The 20935-nt window shown below is 42.6% G+C and overlaps 1 protein-coding gene across 1 annotated transcript in view; it reads right to left on the reverse strand.

The window, feature by feature from the left end:
- Positions 1-5014: 5014 nt before the first annotated feature.
- LOC137883589 (kelch-like protein 29) overlaps positions 5015-20935 on the reverse strand; it is a gene marked incomplete at both ends in the record, with an annotated part of 37080 nt that continues 21159 nt past the window's right edge. Inside the window, one exon of the mRNA XM_068725128.1 lies at positions 5015-5208. Within this exon, the coding sequence (XP_068581229.1) occupies positions 5015-5208 (194 nt within the window). The remainder of the gene's footprint in view (positions 5209-20935) is intronic.

Below are 20935 nucleotides of genomic sequence, written 5' to 3' on the forward strand. Positions count from 1 at the left end.
TCATAGTATAGCATGTTAAAAAAATGTCATAGTATAGCATGTTAAAAAACGTCATGAAAGAAGTCATAGTATAGCATGTTAAAAAACGTCATAGTATAGCATGTTAAAAAACGTCATGAAAAACGTCATAGTATAGCATGTTAAAAAACGTCATGAAAGAAGTCATAGTGTAGCATGTTAAAAAACGTCATGAAAAACGTCATAGTATAGCATGTTAAAAAACGTCATAGTATAGCATGTTAAAAAAACGTCATGAAAGAAGTCATAGTATAGTATGTTAAAAACGTCATGAAAGAAGTCATAGTATAGCATGTTAAAAAAACGTCATGAAAGAAGTCATAGTATAGTATGTTAAAAAACGTCATGAAAGAAGTCACAGTATAGCATGTTAAAAAATGTCATGAAAGAATTCATAGTATAGTATGTCGAAAAAAAAGTAATAATATAGTATTTAAAAAAAAGGTCACCAAATAATGTCATAAAAATGTCCTAGTATTGTGTTTCATGAATAAAATATGAAAAAGTCATAGAATAGTAAGTCACAGCATAGCATACCATTAACATATATTTAAAAAGTTGTTTTAAAGAAAGTACAGAATGTCATTAAATGTCCCAGAAAAAGTCAGAGTGGAAAATATAAAATGCGTAGGAACTTCAAAAAATGCAGCTTTTCTCTTTTACCTGTTTCTATCACATTATTAAAGGCCACGGATGTTTTTTCTGTTGGCTTTTTACTTCAAGTGATATATTAATACGTTTACTGACAAACACAAGTTCAGCCATTCCACTTAAAAACCATCTTGAATTTGTTTGTCGCTGGTCTGAAGCGGCCATGGCTCCAGTGCACGGCTGCAGCTACTTCCATTATACGACCAATTTGAATTTGATGACTGTTGATGCATCGTTTAGTATTCAAACACATCGGATCAAACCACACTCACACAGTGCTGATGAAGCACATGCAGAATATCTAACGTGAGAGGATTATTAAAGATCTACAGCTGAGTTTAACATCCATCATGACATATTGGAGGGGAATGGAATGAAAAAAACTAAAATTATAATCACCAATAATCTCCTCATTCAATCTACATTATTCCAGAACCAGTTCCCCAATTACTCCATAGAACACGCTGTGGACAGTTTTGGTCGGGGTCCATTTCTTTAGTAGCAATTAGTGTGTAAAAAATAAAAAGGCATATATCAGGTACTGTGTGACATTTAAAAACAAGAGTGTAAAGCCATGCACCTGCACTCACTCACGCTTAATTGCATTTTAATTGGAATTGGAATCAGAATTCCATTTTTCAAACTTATATTATTTTAATTAAGTCTCCTACGGGCTTTGGAAAAAAAACGCTAATGTCAGCATGCTAATGTTTAACAGGCTCACCACCTTAGTTCAGTGTGCTAACGTGCTAACGTGCTAACTAACTGAATACAAGTACAGCATAGGACTGTTACTAGTTCTGTAGATGTTCGGTCATAAACTTAAGTATCGAACAAAGTGAAATTGTGTCCCGATGGCTTGAAGATCATCAAACGTTGCTGCAGTTCATCACGAGGGGAACATGGATGTGTTTGTTGTTCACACATGCCTGCACAAAAACAACATTTCCATCCCCGAGCCATGCAGCTAGCGTGACCCAAAAAAATTAGATTAAAAATTGCATCTAATAAAAAGATTGGCGTCTTCTGCGTTTGGGAAGACGACGGTCTTTGACTTATTTATAAAAAAAACAAAAAAAAAACATGACATGCTTTTTGGGATATTCAAATGTCTGTATGTTGTTTGTAAAAGAACATGATGAAAAATAAGAGAAAGTGTCCTCATTCCACGGCGCCATACTGCGTTGCAGTATTAAATGCAAGACTGAATCACAAAGGCTTATGGATTTTCCCGAAATGTCATTTTCTCGACACAAACAAAGTTCCTTTCACCTTGTGCTGCTGTGGAGACAGAAGTCTCAGAAGAAAAATATCTCAAAACCTTGACACCATGGTTATTTGGGTGAAGTGACCTTTTAAGGGCAAGCCGAGAAACTTTATGAATAGTTAACTGCGATTCGATGGGAACTCAATTACGCTTCCCGTGTTTCAGTATGCACGCCGCTCAGCAGACGGACATATTGAAGACAAAGGAGAGAAATGACGCCAGGCACCTCAATAGACTTGTTGAAGGCACTATTTTTGGCATAAGGAATATTATTTGTCACTCCGCAAGAGATAGGAAGTCAGTCCTGATAAGTGTTTGTGAAACCCATTTGCAGTTCATGCGGGAGATTGGTCCATGCAGAGGGGAAAACACACACGCACGCACACACACACACACACACACACACACACACACACACACACACACACACACACACACACACACACACACGCACGCACGCACACACGCACGCACACACACACACACACACACACACACGCGCACACACACACACACACGGTCGCCGGGAAAAAACGCACACGACTGTATTTGTGTCAGTCGATAAGACAGTGCTGAGAGACCGCGAGAGGAGGAGGGCTGAGGCGTGCGGAGAGGGGGAGAGGGGAAAGAGAGAGAGAGAGAGAGAGAGAGAGAGAGAGAGAGAGGGGGGATGAACAGAGAGATTAGAGAGGGAGAGCGATGGAGGGAGGCAGAAGGGTTGATCGAGAAGCGCTCCCCACCGGCTCACTAAAATCATCGCCGGCCCAATTTCACAGGAAGCACTAAACCTGTCCATTATCTCCCGGCTCGTTGGCTGTCAGACGCAGGCTCATCTACACCCTGACAGATGACGGTCTGTCTGTCTGCGTCTACCCGCAACACACGAATAAAAAGACAAACACCGTGCACGCACACACACACACACACACACACACACACACACACACACATACACACACACACACACACACACACACATATACACACACACACGCACATGTGGAGTAACCTCCTGGCTCGTTACATAATTCATGCACTGTGTACCTGTGCCCCTGGGGGATGTATAGTTGATATGAGGTGAGGAGAGGCTGTGTGTGTGTGTGTGTGTGTGTGTGTGTGTGTGTGTGTGTGTGTGTGTCACCAGTATTTTTCTCTCATTCCTCCTCTGCCAGCTGCTCCGTCAGCCCTTTAATACCGTACTGCTCTCGCCCCAAACACACGCGTTACATAATCATAATTTCGCTCGCAGTAGCCTCGCTCTTAAAAAGGCACTAATAGCGGAGAGAAGGTTTTCTGGGCAACCAGTGTCGAGGGAAGTGCCTCGGCACTAGCGCTTTAATGACAAAAACAACTTTGCGCCGAGGAAACATTTTAATTCGAATACATTTTTTGACCCAGTGTTTCTCTCTGAGGCGCTGAGAGTGGCGCCCGCAGCAACAGCAACGCCACCGTTTGGGATATTAATTCTATTTTGTGAAAGCAGCATTTGGGACGGCTCTGTGCCCTGAGAATCCATCATTTGCCAACATCTTAAATAAGATAATCCAGCATGAAATATAGAATTTCTACTTGTGTGGAAAATTAATTAACATAAGCATAAACATAGAGAGGTTTTAAACTTTGAAAATATGAATTTCTGTTGCTGCTTTATAGGAATAATTTGACATTTTGGGAAATACCCAATATCCACTTTTTGGTGGAGAGTTAGCTAGATTGGTAACACACCAATATACAGCTACACCCAACAGCATTAGCTTAGCAGACTGGGGATGGGGAAACAGCTAGCATGGCTCTGTCTAAAGATCAGGAATTGTATTTATTTGTTTAATCAAAAAAAAAAGAAAGTGGAAAAATATGAATTCCCCGTTTTACCGGTGGTCATGTGCTGCACTCTTCACAAATAAGCACATTTCCTATTTCTGAAACACAAGCAATGTTATGGGCTGGGTTTAACTGTGTGTTTATGTGTGTAATAGTGTTGTCCCGGCCCAAATATTAAAGACTCTCAGGATATTGCCCAAATCAATAGCAATCATCTCTGTGCGGCAGCGTTCAAGGATACATTTTTGTGAAAAAACCCACTCTTGCCTGTGGATAAGATCTTCGCAGTGGGAGCACAGCTGTCAGTGTTTCTGAATCACGCTGAGTTTTACGCCGTGTGGTTCTCCCTGCTATCTTTTGGAGTTTTGGCATCTTACTTAAAGTGTTTTTCTTCTGGTGCCGTGTCCTTCACAGGTCCCCGGTGGCTCTGGCTGGAATGCGGCCGCAGTGTTTTGTGTGCGGCGAATAACTACGGAGTTTGGCCAATAACGTCTGGAAAATACCGAGTAGGACCACAATAATGGGTTGGGTTGTTTTACGTCTTTAACCGAGGGTAGCGATGGGAAATCCTAATCGAGGTGTTGGCTTTCATCTTTACCTGAGCACATGGAAGACTCTGAGATAAATATATTAAATTGACCAACATGTCAACGTTCGGTCCGGACGTACACACATTTAAGGGTAGGAGGTGCGAAGGGAACATGAAGCGCTTCCTCCTCATGACGTCATCCGCTGTGTGACGACATGTTTGACTTCGATCGTTGGGAGTTCACGGGGGGTTTTTTTTCCGACGGAAGAAGTCGAGCACACGACATGGAAGATGTTCGAGCAGGGTGGAGATGTGAGGACGCTGTTGCTAGGCAACCAGGCAAACCATAATGGAGGCCCAAAGACTCTCTAAATGAGATAAAACGACCGAGGATTGGTGGAATCCGTGCATATGAATGGGTACAGTGATGTTGCAATATGTGCCTTTTGTAGTTTTGGTGCTACATTATTAATAAAAAGCAAACATTACTATTCATATGTTTTTTTTTTCTTCTTGCAAATGGAAAAAAAAATGCATAATGAGGAAAGAGAAACCACACATTTGGGAATATCAAATCACAACCGCAACACGTCCCCCGAGGACAAACCATTTCCACACTGTGCTGAAGCTTGTGTGTGAAAGAGAGTGTGTGTGTGTGTGTGTGTGTGTGTGTGTGTGTGTGTGTGTGTGTGTGAAACTCAGACCGGGTGTGTTGTCACCTGTCTTACCTATCATGGGGGATTCGATGAAGCTCCAAGTGTTGCTCTGCGGTACGTAGGACTGGAGGACGCCCGCCGAGCGGCCGGCCTCGTTCACGCCTCCGAACACGTAGACCTTCCCTCCGCACACCGTGGCTGCTGCAGAATGGACCGGCTTAGGAAGAGGAGAAACCGTCTCCCACTGGTTGGTGATGGTGTCGTACCTGGAGCGCAAAAAGAAATAAAAAATGTTATTTTTGTTGGTGTTTTTCTACACTATTATAGTTATTTACAACTTGAATGAATTTGAATTAAAAGCCAAAGCGAAACCAGTCAAGAGAAAATCAAGGTTCCAACTTCACCACACTTCCATTAAACAGATCCACGATGGGGAGTCTTTAAAATTGCCTAAATTCGAATGATTGATAAACTATTCTCACACGCTGCAGTCAGTCATTTACATCCACGCATACACCAGCGGTACACAGCAACACTCCCACCACTCCGACTTTGCTGTGAAATGCTCGTTTTGGCTGCAGGGCTGACAGATATAATTAGCGGAATGCCTACACCACCAGGGAAGATGAAAAAGACCCACCATTACGTACAATGACAGCAATTAAAGCAATTACACAAAGCAACATATGTCGCGAGCTACAAACCATTAGTCTCTAGAGTTGGGCTGCGTGTCAGCGCTGAGCTTTGGACCTTTCTCACTGAGCCCCTCTTTGGCAGAGACTTCCGACTCCGGGCCTAAATCTCAGCCGACCCAAACCGGCACTAACGGATGAAAGGGCCCCCGACACAATGGGCTGCGTGACAACAAGACACTGGCTTATGCCACCGTGCCCTTGTCAGAGGTTGAGTGTTGGGTGTGTATGTTTCTTAAATGTGTGTGCTTGCATGTGTTTAGACGCTGGTGTTTGTGTGGCTTTTTTTGCCCCCCCGTGGCTCCATTAGCGTCGTGTGTCAGCGGCGTAATCCCGCGTCCGTGGGCCACTAATCAAAGCAGCCCGCGCCGACGGCCTTCCAGCTGGGGAAGGCCTCATTAAAGAGCTGCAAGCAGATCTGTGATTAAAACACGCATCTATTCAGACTAAAGCGAGAGCCGTCTTAATCAAGGTTGTCTCTTTGTTGTAAAAGAAAAAAAAACGAAAAAAAAAACACCTTTACATGAAAAACTGTAGCAAACGTTCCCCCTGGGATAACGAACGTTAAATATCAAACGCTAGAAAAACATCCTGTCACTTAAAGCCAATTAAAGTATGGATTTCTCTGAGGTCAATGACCTTCCTTTCACTGAGGACATTTGAAAATATATATTCAGTCTATGGATGCTTTACTGCTGCAACTCCGGTGTTGGGCTGAATATATAAAAAAAAACACCAGCTCTGTTTGAACCCCCCCCCCCCCCCCCTTCCAGTGAGAAGGGCTGTGAGATAAAACGCAGGAGACGACAAGCGAATTAGCCTTTGGGAATAAACTCTCCGGGGGTCTGATAATGTTCTTGGCATCACCTACTGAGGGGATGGGCTTAAATCGACTGGCAGAAAGTGGAGACATAGAAGACACTCTGGGAGACGGTGGACTCGAAACACTCAAGAGTGCCAATTAGCACTGTTTAAACAAGGACACACAGACACACACACACACACACACACACACACACACACCAGCATCAGGTTGAGTAACTGAGCCCTGCTGAAATAGAGGGACTAACATGCGTCTCATTCTCTGGCAGATGTAATTACCCCTTGGACCACATCGGAGGAGGTTCATAAATGTAAGGGTCAGACGGCGCCGAGTGAAGCTGATTACCTGAGAGAAAAAAAGGCAAACAGGACTACTGCAAACATCCGGTCAGGATGTGAAACGATCCTCAACAACTCCTCGTACATCTTTACAATTAAAGCTTATCAGCTACAAATTCTGAGGGGTGCGATCATAGAAATAATATCCTTAGATTACTCATTCCTTCACATTTGGTTTCAGATCTTAAGCTTTACTTAAGAACCGTGTGTTTGTATTGGTCAGTGGCTGGAAACAAACGTATTACTTCATATACATTTTTATGACACACAGTAGTGTACTATGACATTTTATGGCATACTACTGGATATTGTTTTATTATTTTTATGGCATACTACTCGATATTGTTTTATTATTTTTATGGCATACTATACTATGACTTTTTTATAATTTTTATGGCATACTATACTATGACTTTTTATCATTTTTATGGCATACTATACTATGACTTTTTATCATTTTTATGGCATACTATACTATGACTTTTTTATAATTTTTATGACATACTATACTATGACTTTTTTATAATTTTTATGACATACTATACTATGATTTTTTTAATAGTTTTATGGCATACTATACTATGACTTTTTTTAATAATTTTTATGGCATACTATACTATGACTTTTTATAATTTTTATGGCATACTATACTATGACTTTTTATAATTTTTATGGCATACTATACTATGACTTTTTATAATTTTTATGGCATACTATACTATGACTTTTTATAATTTTTATGAAATACTATACTATGACTTTTTTAATAATTTTATGGCATACAATACTATGACTTTTTATAATTTTTATGAAATACTATACTATGACTTTTTTAATAATTTTATGGCATACTATACTATGACTTTTTATAATTTTTATGAAATACTATACTATGACTTTTTTAATAATTTTATGGCATACAATACTATGACTTTTTTTATAATTTTTATGGCATACTATACTATGACTTTTTATAATTTTTATGAAATACTATACTATGACTTTTTTTATAATTTTTATGGCATACTATACTATGACTTTTTTTTATAATTTTTATGGCATACTATACTATGACTTTTTATAATTTTTATGGCATACTATACTATGACTTTTTATAATTTTTATGAAATACTATACTATGACTTTTTATAATTTTTATGGCATACTAAACTATGACTTTTTATAATTTTTATGAAATACTATACTATGACTTTTTATAATTTTTATGAAATACTATACTATGACTTTTTAAATAATTTTATGGCATACTATACTATGACTTTTTTTAATAATTTTTATGGCATACAATACTATGACTTTTTTTATAATTTTTATGGCATACTATACTATGACTTTTTATAATTTTTATGAAATACTATACTATGACTTTTTTTATAATTTTTATGGCATACTATACTATGACTTTTTATAATTTTTATGAAATACTATACTATGACTTTTCGTCATTTTTATGAAATACTAAACTATGACTTTTTGTCATTTTTATGACATACTATACTATGACTTTTTGTCATTTTTACGGCATACTATACTATGACTTTTTGTCATTTTTATGGCATACTATACTATGACTTTTTTATAATTTTTATGGCATACTATACTATGACTTTTATAATTTTTATGCCATACTATACTATGACTGTTTATCATTTTTATGACATACTATACTATGACTTTTTATCATTTTTATGCCATACTATACTATGACTTTTTAGCATTTTTATGGCATACTATACTATGACTGTTTATCATTTTTATGACATACTATACTATGACTTTTTATCATTTTTATGACTCACTATACTATGACTTTTTATCATCTTTATGCCATATTATACTTTGAGTCGTGTTCTAGCGGTTCTTCAAAATAAAAGTCCTCTGCTACTGCCATCTCATGCTCACGTGAGACTGCAGATCGAGAAACCCCACGGCACAGCTTATCATGCCGTCAAAACGATCAGGTGTTCTGATAAAAAGGAACAAGTGCAGGTCAGAAGAAACTCAGTGTCTCAGTCGGTCTCAGAGGTCATGAATCTGATTAAATTCATTACATGTGTGATTCACCATCAAGCCTTTAATATGAACCGTGACATTAGGACTGACACTAAAGAGATTCCCTGAGTGGCTGTATAAGGTTTGATTATATCACAAAGGCAGAGGAGAAGGAGGAAGGAGGAAGGAGAGGCAGCATTACAAAAACAAAGAATACATCCCTCCTCTTAACTCTGAAGCTCTCCGTCAAACACATGCTTTTTCGTTGTCAGTAAGACGCTGTTGGAGTTTATCCATCAACATGTTGCACTGCATCGATTGCTTTTTTTTTTCTAAAGTGTTTATACACAAAGACTGATCACTGCATGAAGCCATGTAATCGGCTGTAGCTCCTGACAGGGCTTGTTTCATCACGCAGGGACAATCATCTCGGAAAAAAAAAATGCGGCTGCGGGGTTACAGCAGAGCGAACAATGTGGGATTGGGTTCTTTTATGTAGGGAGACAGACGGAAGGAACAACAGATGTGAAGAGGAGAGATTATGAATGAAAGAAAGGGGCCATTCTTTCAACTCGATTTGCCTCCGAGTATTTACCCTGATCTGGATAAAAGGAAACAAGTTCATTTATCGCCGCGCACACTGCGACTGACATGTGCAAATTGTGCAAGTAGTATTTGAGTCAATATCGGCCCGATCAGCATCGGAGCGTCCCTAACCCACGCAGTGTGATTTGCACTGGTAAAACGGTACCAGCTACTGTCTCTCTGGCCTTTGCTCTCCGCGGACCCATCCGGATGAGAACCGTGACGCTTGATTACGACAGGTGAAGCCGGACAGCTGCCGTGGAACCGTACAGTCGCACCTGCCATGTTTGTTTACGTTGACGGCAGACGGATTTTTCGATCCCTGCTTGCGTGCGCTCCGCATATCGCGTATGAAGAATTAGATCCAACCTTAATATGCCAGTCTGCAGCCTACAGTATGGAGAGAGTATAAATACCAGGTGTTAAATACAAGGCTGGGGGTGGATTGTGTATTACCTGAATGACTCTTTCACACATAAACCACGCATTAGCACGCCCCAGCTAGACTCGTTACAAGAGCATAGGTGTAACGCATATAACACGATTTCTTGCATATCTGCTTTGGTTCTACTGTCTGTATCCATTCTATGCTTTGGAGTAGATTCAAAATTCTTAGCAGGGGTGACATCTAGCTCCCTCAGAGTGCGTGCCCCATGTAGGCCGGGTTCTTGCCACGAGTTCGATTCCGACCCGCGGCCCTTTTGCTGCGTGTCATCCCCTCTGCCAATATTCGTATCACCCAATTCAACGCCGAGGTTCTGGAAAACAGTTGGCTCTGACGACACAGACAATACTTGTTCATAGGATGAACTACTTGTAGAATGTAGAATACGGTCGGCTTTATCCTCAGCTCTGGCTGCCGATTATATTTCCGACCTGCTGACGACGTATGAGCACGAGTGAAGGTCTCTGTTTTAGTCATTTTTGCAGGTGAGGGTAAAAAGACTGAGCCTTGCAATCAGGGCCAATCCTCTCCGGAATGATCTGTTGGAGGGGATCAGCTGAGCTAGCTCTTGACCTTCATTTAAGTCTCATTTTACATTATTTCAGATTTCCCTTCTCCTCTTTAAGATTGCTTTTATACTGCACTTGTCCTCCAAAAAAAACCAAAACTGTCTGGACGTGGGCGTCACCAGCTAAGACTACGTCACTGCAGACGAGCTGAGAAAATGTGGAGCGTTCGCAGATGCCCCTCGGGCCGCTCGCTTTGTAACATTAACTAGGAATCATCTGAGTCAGAGAGCATAAAAATGAATGGATGCAGTAAAGCGCTTGTTATGCAACCTTCCACTGGATTTGCTTGGTGGCATTACACATCTGAAAGCCTTGTGTGTGTGTGTGTGTCATCTTGTTTTTCTCAGTTTTTGGAACAGCTGTGTGTTGGAGAAGCATCAAGATGCTATAGAAGAGAGGAATTACTATCATGTGATACAGGATAGCATTAAACAATGCCTGAACTGTAAGAGTTTAAACTGACTGGTAATGACTTTGGCAAATTTAGAAATTCTTGACCAATGCCTGCCTCTTGAAGCTGACCACAAACCCTCCACCTTTTGAGTATGACCTACATAGACCAGCCGGCTGCATCTCTCTCACCAAAATGATGCAATCAAGCCATGGAGAAGGCACACCAAGCATCTGAGCCAATTCACTACTATGGAAACCTGCAGGGGGTTGCGGATGACGGGGCCTCGCTTTTACCTCTCTGCCTCTCCCTTTCACACACAAACACAAAGATACGATAAACTACAATAGATGGGCTGCCAGTCTCTGAGATACTGACACATATCCGTTTCCCCTGAGACGCAAACTACGGCATACATAAGAGTGAGAAACGAGGGTGCGGAGCGGTGGGGAGTAAGAAGGAGGAAAGAAAAAGAACAAAACCACAGAGGCTCTATGTACCTCGACGCTGACAAAAAAAGATCCATTAAGTGGCAAAAGAGTGCATCACGCTGCAGTTAAAACCACCCTGGAAAGCCATGCAAACACTTATTGCCTAACAATAGCTGCAGTATCCCCAACACTAGCAATTAAAATCCTTGAGATTCAAACAGCTTGTAGTGGAAGAGTCAAGAAAGCCACTAGGGCTGTACCAAATGTCTTTATTTATTTATTTTTTTTTACATTCAAAGCTTCTAGTTTTTTTTTAGAATGAAGATTTGGATGTTTTTCGAACTATTCAGTGCAGCCCCTAAAAGAGAAGCTAACAAAACCTGCATTCACAAACAGGTCCACAACAACAGCATTGTAGCCTTTAAAAACTGAGTGCGTGCAGTGGAATGCAAAGGAAGTTGGTTAAAAAAAAAGAAAAAAGAAGCAAGGCATTAACAGCCTGCAGAGAGGAACCGATACTCGAGATTCCATCGGAGCAGCAACTCATGCCCTTAAGTTACAAATTCACATTAATCCCTGCAACACTCCAGCTATCTATCTCACTCACATGAACACTATCTCTCCTGCATTCTCTTCCTGCTGCCCCCACACACACACACACACACACACACACACACACACACACACACACACACACCCTCGGATGCACACGTACGCCATAGGCCGTATAAAATATGAAAGCAGTCTCCGAAACGTCCCCCATAGGTTTCTAATGAGCCGTTGTGAAGCTCAAAGTGGGTGGCTTTGCAGCTAGCAACCTAAGATGACATCCACCTGTCTCTCAAAGTGGCCACGCCCCTTCATTATGCCTGAATTAAAGCCTAAATATAATGTCAACGCGTGAGTTGTAGAATAATTTGTCAGTTCGGTGCTTAGTAGAAATTATTAGCATGCTAACATGCAAAACTAAGATGCCGTACATCGTAAACACACCCTCTAAACCTCAGCGTTGTTAGCATTTTAGCATGCTAACATTAGCATTTAGCTCAAAGCTGTTGATTCACAGTGCTGCTAGCATGTCGGTAGACTTTTAATATTCTGTTTTTATTTAATTAGTTGACAGTAGTTTCTCTTTCCTTTGTTGATTTGAAAGATGAATCATATGAGCCTCGACTTACTGAATATGTGAATAGATTTGCGTATTGAGCAACCAAACAACCAGGGACTATGAGGATCCCGTCTGTCTTATTTTACCCCCAAGTTCGCGAGTTCCCCCATCTGGTGTCGAGTCTAATTAAACCAGAAGACCACGCTAAGATATTTGCATGCATCCCCACGTTCGCCGGTCGTTTGATATGGTTCCTATACCGCCATTGGAACAGGCACAGGAAGAAAGGGAGTGCACGTATATGCGAGTGCATCAATCCCTCATAGCCCTCTGTTCCCTGTCAGAAGTAATGAACTGAGAGGTTGTGATTTGGCTTGAGGAAAACGGGGCTACTGTGTGAATCAGCTCCTGTCTGGGGGGCATTGAAAGCAATTTGCACACAAATAAAGGCATCATTTGCGTACATTAACATGTTTCACGTTTGCCAAGAATGTTCATTTGCAGCTAGATTGGGGTAAATCTCGACAGTAATACACTACTCTGTAGAGTCCCGGTAAGAAAAAGCATGCAGTTGAAATTGTCTGCCAAACTTTCCTTTTAAAGCAAATTTAGCTTCACATTTGTACGGCGCAGGTGGTGCTGTTTTGACAAAGGAAGCTGCTGATAGCGACTGTGGATGTTCATTTGAAACCATTCGACTGTGACTTCTTGCTTCTTTGCATATTTGCTATTATCCCTCATCCAAAATGCTTTACTCACACACCTGTGCAAGGTCCCCGCGTGGACGAGGACAGAAGGACGGGGCTGAAGATTTTTTTGCATTCATTAGAATGTCTGTCGAGTCGGGCAATAGATAGAGACACAAAGGCCAAACGGGGGAGAGAGAGCATCCATTTTGGAGAGGAGGAGAAGGAGGAGCGAGCGTGGGTGCGAGAGGACGGAGTGAGAGTCTGTGTTGTGTCAGCTGCCATCTGTGTGTCAGAGCACATCACACAAACTGTGAGGCCTGTGCCCACACCTCCACTACTGCCCTGCTGTCTGTTGGGCACCTCCACACACACACACACACACACACACACACACACACGTGTTTCCAAACCACTAACATCCCTCTTTTTCACACACGTTTGGTTTTTCGCCAGCACTTTGTGTGGACGTAAGTGAACCAATCACATCCATTCTGGTCTGCTGAGGGCCCTGTTGGCCGAAAAATCTGTATACATATTCTACAAGCAGTTTGTCTTTGATTCTGTATTTCTGAAGGTCTGAGACCAAAAGCTAAGGTTTTGATATTTTAATGTCCTGTATGCAAAGTCCATTGTAGCTGCACTGGAAACGCCTCTTAGAGTCTGATGCCATCTGTGTTATCTGTGTTATTTTTCATATACTTTATTGCAGTGTAGGAGTTAAGATAAACTAACATTTGCATACATATGATATTGTTCATACTTATTCTTACAATGTTAATATATTTTGTTGTGAAATGATAGTAAAGTTGAAAAAAAATATATAAAATGAAGCAAATAATATAAGAAGAAAAAGATCGAGGATACAAAAAAATACAACATAGAAATAAAAAAAATAGAAAAGTAGGCTAGAATGATGGTGCGCATACATATACTGTTTATACACACACACACACACACACACACACACACACACACACACACACACACACACACACATCCATTTGCACACACATCTGCATAATATCCAGAAAGAAAAATTAACTCTTCATATTCCTCAGGGCTGAATCCTTTAATATTGTTCGTGATCATTAATTACCAGTACTTAATCTATTTATTCCACTTTTGCGAATAGTCTTGTTCTTCATTTCTTATTCCATGAGTTATTCGTTTACATCTGACCTGAAGGTGGAGTAGGTTTCAACCAGTTCCTCATAATCTGATTCACAGAGGCAGCTCTCAGTATGCAGATATCTTTCTATTTTTAATGTGAATTCAGGTGGTGATGGAACCTGGGGAAATACATGTTGATTCAAGTGCCTGTTTGATTTTGAAATGTTTCATGATAGAACATTTTTAGTCATGGGCAGAAAAGGATTGTGGGTGATTGATTTGCATATCTCCAACACTCTGGTTTAATGGATATTATACATCTCCATTGTGTTTTGGTGTGACACAGAATCTTGTGTATATTTGACATGAGCGCTGCCTCCAATACCTCAGGTTATTGTTTTATGTACGTCTTAACAGTCCGCCTAGTTCTAAGTTTAACTTTGACCTGATTGTCTGTTGTGTTTCAATATTATCCTTTCACATTTTAGATATTTTGCAAAGAGTATCCTTGTCGTAGTACAACATTTTACTCTAAATCTTGTTATTGTTATGCTATTTTTTTTAATGCAATGTGATGATGTGTGGTCGCTAAAGTTCCCTTCCAGATATGGCTTGGTTGCAGTGTTCAGTGCCTGAACGCACACAGTAAACAACAGTAAACAACAGTAAACAACAGTAAACGGGTATGTTTGAAGCACTCGATGTCCTTTCATGGTCTCAGCGTTTTAATCTAATATGCAATTTGATCGATGCACTGATGTTTTTTTTTTTCCCCCCCGGTGGTCAAATGTGACAGGGGTAGTAACACACAAGCTCACCTGTCCTACGCTCTACTTCACGAGCGACAGTGGTACGCAAATTGCCAGGGATGAAAACAAAAGCAGCAGCTTTGTGACAACTAATTTGAACTCGTTTGTATGCACCTCTGTTCCCCGTGTTGATGTGCTCTGCGTGTGACAGCTGTTTGTACCTGTGTTCTCTCTCTCCCCGGGTTGCTAATCAATGTCTTCCCTCGCAGAGGAAGCGCTCAGCGCTGCTCACAAATGTTAAATGTTTGGGTGTTTGCCTATAGGAAGCGCATATCGCTTTGGCTGACATGCTTGCAGAAGTCATCTGGGGAACTGTAGAGAAGACCCGACAGCAGTCAATCTTCCTTTTTAACATGTGGCACAATGCCTACTGCTGTACTCTGCTTGTATTGCAATCTGTTTCAGTATGCATGTAGTTAAGCATGAGCAGGAAATATCAGATTATCCTAACCTAAAATGATATTCATAGTTAGAAGCTCTTTTTGTACCAAAAGTGTGTATAAATTAACTTTGTTGTTAGTATACTGGGTGCAAACATTAATCTCCATTAATCTCTACCAAGGAACTAGTGTGTGTGTGTTGATGTTTTGTTGTCATTTACTCATGGTACACACACCTGACAGATTGCGTACGATGACATCTGGGGACCCGTCGGAGTCTCGCTCTCCGTATGGACGGCGGCGGAGTGTGTTCGCCTGACAGACCGAAGTCAAGGTCAGCCAAAAAGACACACACACACACACACACACACACACACACACGCAAAACACACTCCACTGCCATCGCCGCAGCACACACACACACACAACTCATTAACTCTGATGGATTGCCGCACGTTTCAGGCTAATAACACAGACATACGTGTACACACCATGCATAAACGCCCACAGCCACGCAATCAAACAGACTACGGGCAGAGACGCATGCAAACACAGATGGACACGGACCTGTCCACCTCAGTGTCACCTTCAGCTAATCCTTGCGAGACAGAGAGCAATCCCTCCACCGGGCCACGCAGATTTAACCGTAATCCCTGCGAATGAACTCATTCACAGCAGAAGTCTGCTTCCTCAAGGTGTCGAGCACACAATCTGTGTATGGACGCATGCCCACACACATATTCTGTAAGATCGACTACTGATACGCTGCACAACACTGGTGTAAACTTCAAAAAAAAAAAAAAAAAAAAAGGCACCTTGAAACAAATTCAGGAGGAGAACTTCGGAAGCCAAGATAATAGTGAGTGTGTGGTCTTTTAGTGTCTCTTTGAGTGAGCGCGCGCGGGTGTGTGTGTGTGTGTGTGTGTAGACGCAGATTTAATTGGATGGGAATGTCACGTAGGACAGGGGACATGAGTGCTGCCGGTGGTGTAGGTCGTACACCAATTACTGCTCAGCTCTCTTTAAAACTAGACAGGAGATGTAAGACTGAGACCCACTTCATTAACAAAGTAAGCCCCAGTGTTGATAGCAGCCATGTAGGGCAGCACTGCAGGGTGCGGGGTCGGTGGGAGAGAGGGGGGGGGGGTCAAAATCTAAATTGACACCCAAATTGTTGGGGAGATAGAGGCTTCAGCGACAGCTTAAGGTTTGATTGCTCAGTTGTGGATTTTCTTTGTGTGTGTGTGTGTGTGTGTGTGTGTGTGTGTGTGTGTGTGTGTGTGTGTCGTTAGGTTGCAAATGAATTGGTGGAAGTTCAGTGACAGGAAAGAGACGTTAGTTTCCCTTATAGAGTAGGATGTTTGTATTGTATGCACAAACAATACATTAATATATATTTTTTAAAAAAGGAGAAAAATTACAAGACAAAAAAAATGCAAAAGCTGGTTTGTTTCAAGGCTGAGTATAAAGTACATAACAATGTATTACATAAAAGGGAAAAAAACTACAAGCAGCTTCATCAAATAAATAAACTAGTTTAAAAGAATTAGGAAGAAAGAGGGTCTTCAGCAGAACGGGTTCTTACTGGCTCCCCTGAATGGGACCTATTCGACCTGAACAATCGTTTAAAAAAAAAAAAAAAACACTGTGTCTGCACTTTTCTCATGTTCATGCGAGCACCTTCACCTTGGGCGTACGTACACACACACACACACACACACACACACACACACACACACACACACACACTCAGGACAAATCTATATATAACAACTAACCCTCCCACCTCCAGTGCAATCGCTCCCCGGGTGCCGGGTGAGTTGCGGTGTCTGGATATTGCAATGGTTTGCCAGTGCTATGCTTTCTAAAGGTCAGTTGTTGCTTCCTCCTGATGTTGTGTGTGTATGTGTGTGTGTGTGTGTGTGTGTGTGTGTGTGTGTGTGTGTGTGTGTGTGTGTGTGTGTGTGGGGGGGGGGGGCAAACTGACTGCCAACGATCTCGCCGGCATCTGTCACATCCTAACCGCTGATAATTAGCCAGCAACATACTGCTACGCAACCTGACTGACTGCATCAATGATGGGGCGATGTGAGGTAGAATGCAACTTTTTCCTCTGTGTGTGCACATTTGAGAGGGATGGAGGGAAAGAGGACAGGAAGAAGGTGAGAGAAAAGTGACTGGCCCGTTGTTTAGCATGTAGCTACTCATTAGCTGCAGCCTCTTTCTGCCTTTCGCTAATACCGTCCTCATGCACGCCATTGTTTCTCTATAACCGCACGCGCTTTTTTTTTTTTTTTTGCAACGTCTACCTCCGCGTCTCCTAGACCTCGGCGCCCTATTAGAAGACAATGAAGAGGACGCGCTGTCTTCGCTCGAGCGCGTCAGACAGATTCGACATCACCGGCCTCGCAGCCCCCAAATACACCCATCATCTCTCCTGCCCACCTAATCAGCGCTGTGAAGAGATGGAGGGAGCAATGGGACAGTCGGTACCGGAGACGAGAGGTTGGAGATTGTGGTTAAAAGAGGAAACCATGGGGGAGGATAGAGGGAGGCGAGGAGAGAGAGATATATGTGAGAGACGAGATGATCCGCCTGATTTGGGCCCACTCTCTCTCTCTCTCTCTCTCTCTCTCTCTCTCTCTCTCTCAGCCCTGGAGCCTAAACATCACACAGTAGCTCCTCCATGTGAGCTGGGAACTACAGTCTTCTCTTTGTATACAGACAACACACAACTAGAGACATGCGATAACGTTCAGCGGCTTAAAGGACTGCACCGGTGTGTTATTTCAGCTCCGTCATTAAGGATTGTGTATTCACTTTTTTTTGCCGACCACTTTGAAATGCATGCGGAACAGTAGGTTTCAATAAGTTTCGATGATAGTGAACATTAAAATCTGCATTATTCTGTCATTAAAGGCACTGTATATAGGGTTACTGCGGACACACTTTTTCAATCGTTTCAAATTTCCAAAAAAAACGGGGACAAAATGGCCATTAATATTCCTAAGACTAATCCTCAGAAGCTGGAATCAGGTTTTCTCAGAAATTGACAAATTGCTATTAATTGAATATCACAATTATTGGCGATGAATATCCCGTCAACGAAACGACTAATTGACTAATCATGTCAGCATTAGTGCTAATTAAGTGTTTAAGAGCAGATGCATTTCAACGCGTCTACACTGCATTACCTCCTGAATGTGATGAACGCAGCCCTGATGCTCACTGTGATGGATAACACCAGCTCTAAACAAGTTAAGACTTCCACGTAGTGGTAGAAAGAAAGGAAACCAATGGATCCATGGTGGTAAAGACAGATGAACATTTCTAAAAAAAAACGCTGCAGCTAAAGGCTGGTTTTGAAATAGGGATAGCTTGTGATGTAAAGCAATCAGGATTTGTAGTAAATGATAACATGCAGAGGGGAAAAGAGCGAGCGGGTCGGAGAGAGTCCGAGACAGAGACGTGAGAAGTGAAAATCAACACTGACATGTCAGAAGGGAGGGATATCGAGGGGTAATGAGGGTGTATGTGAGTGTGGGGGAGGGGTGGAGGTGGTGGCTGTGAGTTAGGCTTGGAGGGTGAACCGGCGCATTGACAGCGCAGTAGGGGCCGGCGCTGTGAAGTTGGTTAATCCTAAGGAGCAGGGGATTAGCTCAGCGGGGGAGAACCGCCTCGGCAGGGGGGAGGGGGGGTGGGGGGGGGCGCTCTGGGAGCCCGTTGTCCCCGAACACAGTGCCATGTTGCAGGGCTACCGGGGGCCGACTGTCATAACCCCCCCTCCACCACCACTACCACCACCACCACCACCTCTTGGCCTCCTCCGAAACTAGCCCCAGGCACTGTCTGACCTAGTACGTGGAAACAGATCGGCACAGTAACACACACACACACACACACACACACACACACACACACACACACACACACACACACACACACACATAGACACATACAAGACATGCACAACAGCTCATCAGTTCGTTATTGCTGCGGAGAGGCTGGAGGGGCTGGGAGAGAAGAGTGAGGGTGCCTTCACACACGAGCCCATTGGTTCCAGTGTGACTGATTGTGCAGAGCTCACAGGCCCACCTGGGGGGCGGCTGCATCCACTCTCTCCTCTCATCTTCTGCCGTCGGCTCTGCGCTGCTAAACTCTTCGTGGCTCGCTACTCGTCTCTCTTCCTTGCCTCTCTCGCCGCAGGGTCCCGACCACCTGGAGCTGCAGAGCGGCGGGGCGCTCCGTTGTTATTAGCATCATCGCCCTGCTGATTATTTTCCCCCCCTACCGTCTCCAAAAGAGAGCGCTGTCAGGCAGGGAGCTTTAATGGACGGAGAAGGACCCTCCATCTCTCAAGTCATTGGGTTGAATGTGTGGGAAAGTTGCCTGTATACATGCAGGGTGTGTGTGTGTGTGTTTTAAATTTAAATGCATCAGCATTCAGGCAAAAAGATCTGGAAGCGCACGGCATTATGTGTGAGCCGAGTGAGTCTGAATGGACCGAACCATCCGTGGTCTCCTCCTTCTGCCGGCCCAGTCAGAGTGCGCTCGTTCGGGCAGCCGGGAGGCAAACACGAAGTCGCCGCAACTCAAAGAGCAGATGTAGCCTCTTCCTTCTGTGGAGCGCGACGTTGGAGTCTCTCCCACCCCTGGCGTCCCACAGAAGGGGTCCTTTCTCTGGGTGACTGGCAACCCAGCGTGCGCACCGCCCGCGGACATCAAGTACTTAAGGACTTGTCAGTTCACGGAGCCGACCTACAGAAGACTTCAACTGCGTGCAGCAGGGAGGAAACCTCCCGCTGGATTCTCCATCTCGCTGTATGTTCTTGGTCATGGTTGAGCCGATGAAATTTCCCGGGAGCCATTCAACGCTCCTCTGCGAGGTCTTCGAGGCGTTACGATTCGCCTCCTTTGTCAAGACTAAGCCAACGCTCTGGAAAGGGCCTATGATGCCGCTCCAAAGTACAACTTCGCTTAAAAGAAAAAGTTACACTAAAGAAAGAGATGGCGGAGAGAAGTGTTCAGAGAAGAATAAAGGGATTGATTAAATGATTAAGTCAGGGCAAGGCCGGCCACTCGAGAAGAGCTCAACAAATGGAAAAACCATCATTTTGACAATCAGCACTAGACCAAAACGTGAATAATTATACACAGCAGAGTTCAAGTGCTTATGCAACAATAACAACAAATATGGCAGTTAATGAACCTGAAAAACAACACAGACAACGGATATTATTTTTTCCGGGCACAAATTCATGTGCTGCAATTTAAGGGCTCATTTTATTTTGAAAATCCGAGCCAGAGAACACAATCTTTGTAAATTGCTCTTCTCTCCTCCGGTCTTGTTAGCCAAACAGCACAACATCCCTGATGAGAAACGCTAGTTGTTGTACTCAGTGTCACGTCGCTAACACTCTTCATGCAATATTAACTTGCAATAGAGCTTGGAGGACGCACAAACCTGTGCATAGTGCGCAATAAATAAAACAAAACCATCTGTGATTGACACATCATTAGACACCCATGAATTATTCAATATCTGCAATCATATTGGTTTGCCAAAGGATCAACATGCTGGGGAGCAGGCAGGCCCTGGGAATCTGATTG

The sequence above is a fragment of the Cebidichthys violaceus genome, unplaced genomic scaffold, assembly GCF_023349555.1.
Source record: "Cebidichthys violaceus isolate CVI_PGR_0920_01 unplaced genomic scaffold, fCebVio1.0.p SCAF_334, whole genome shotgun sequence".
Classification (NCBI taxonomy): domain Eukaryota; kingdom Metazoa; phylum Chordata; class Actinopteri; order Perciformes; family Stichaeidae; genus Cebidichthys; species Cebidichthys violaceus.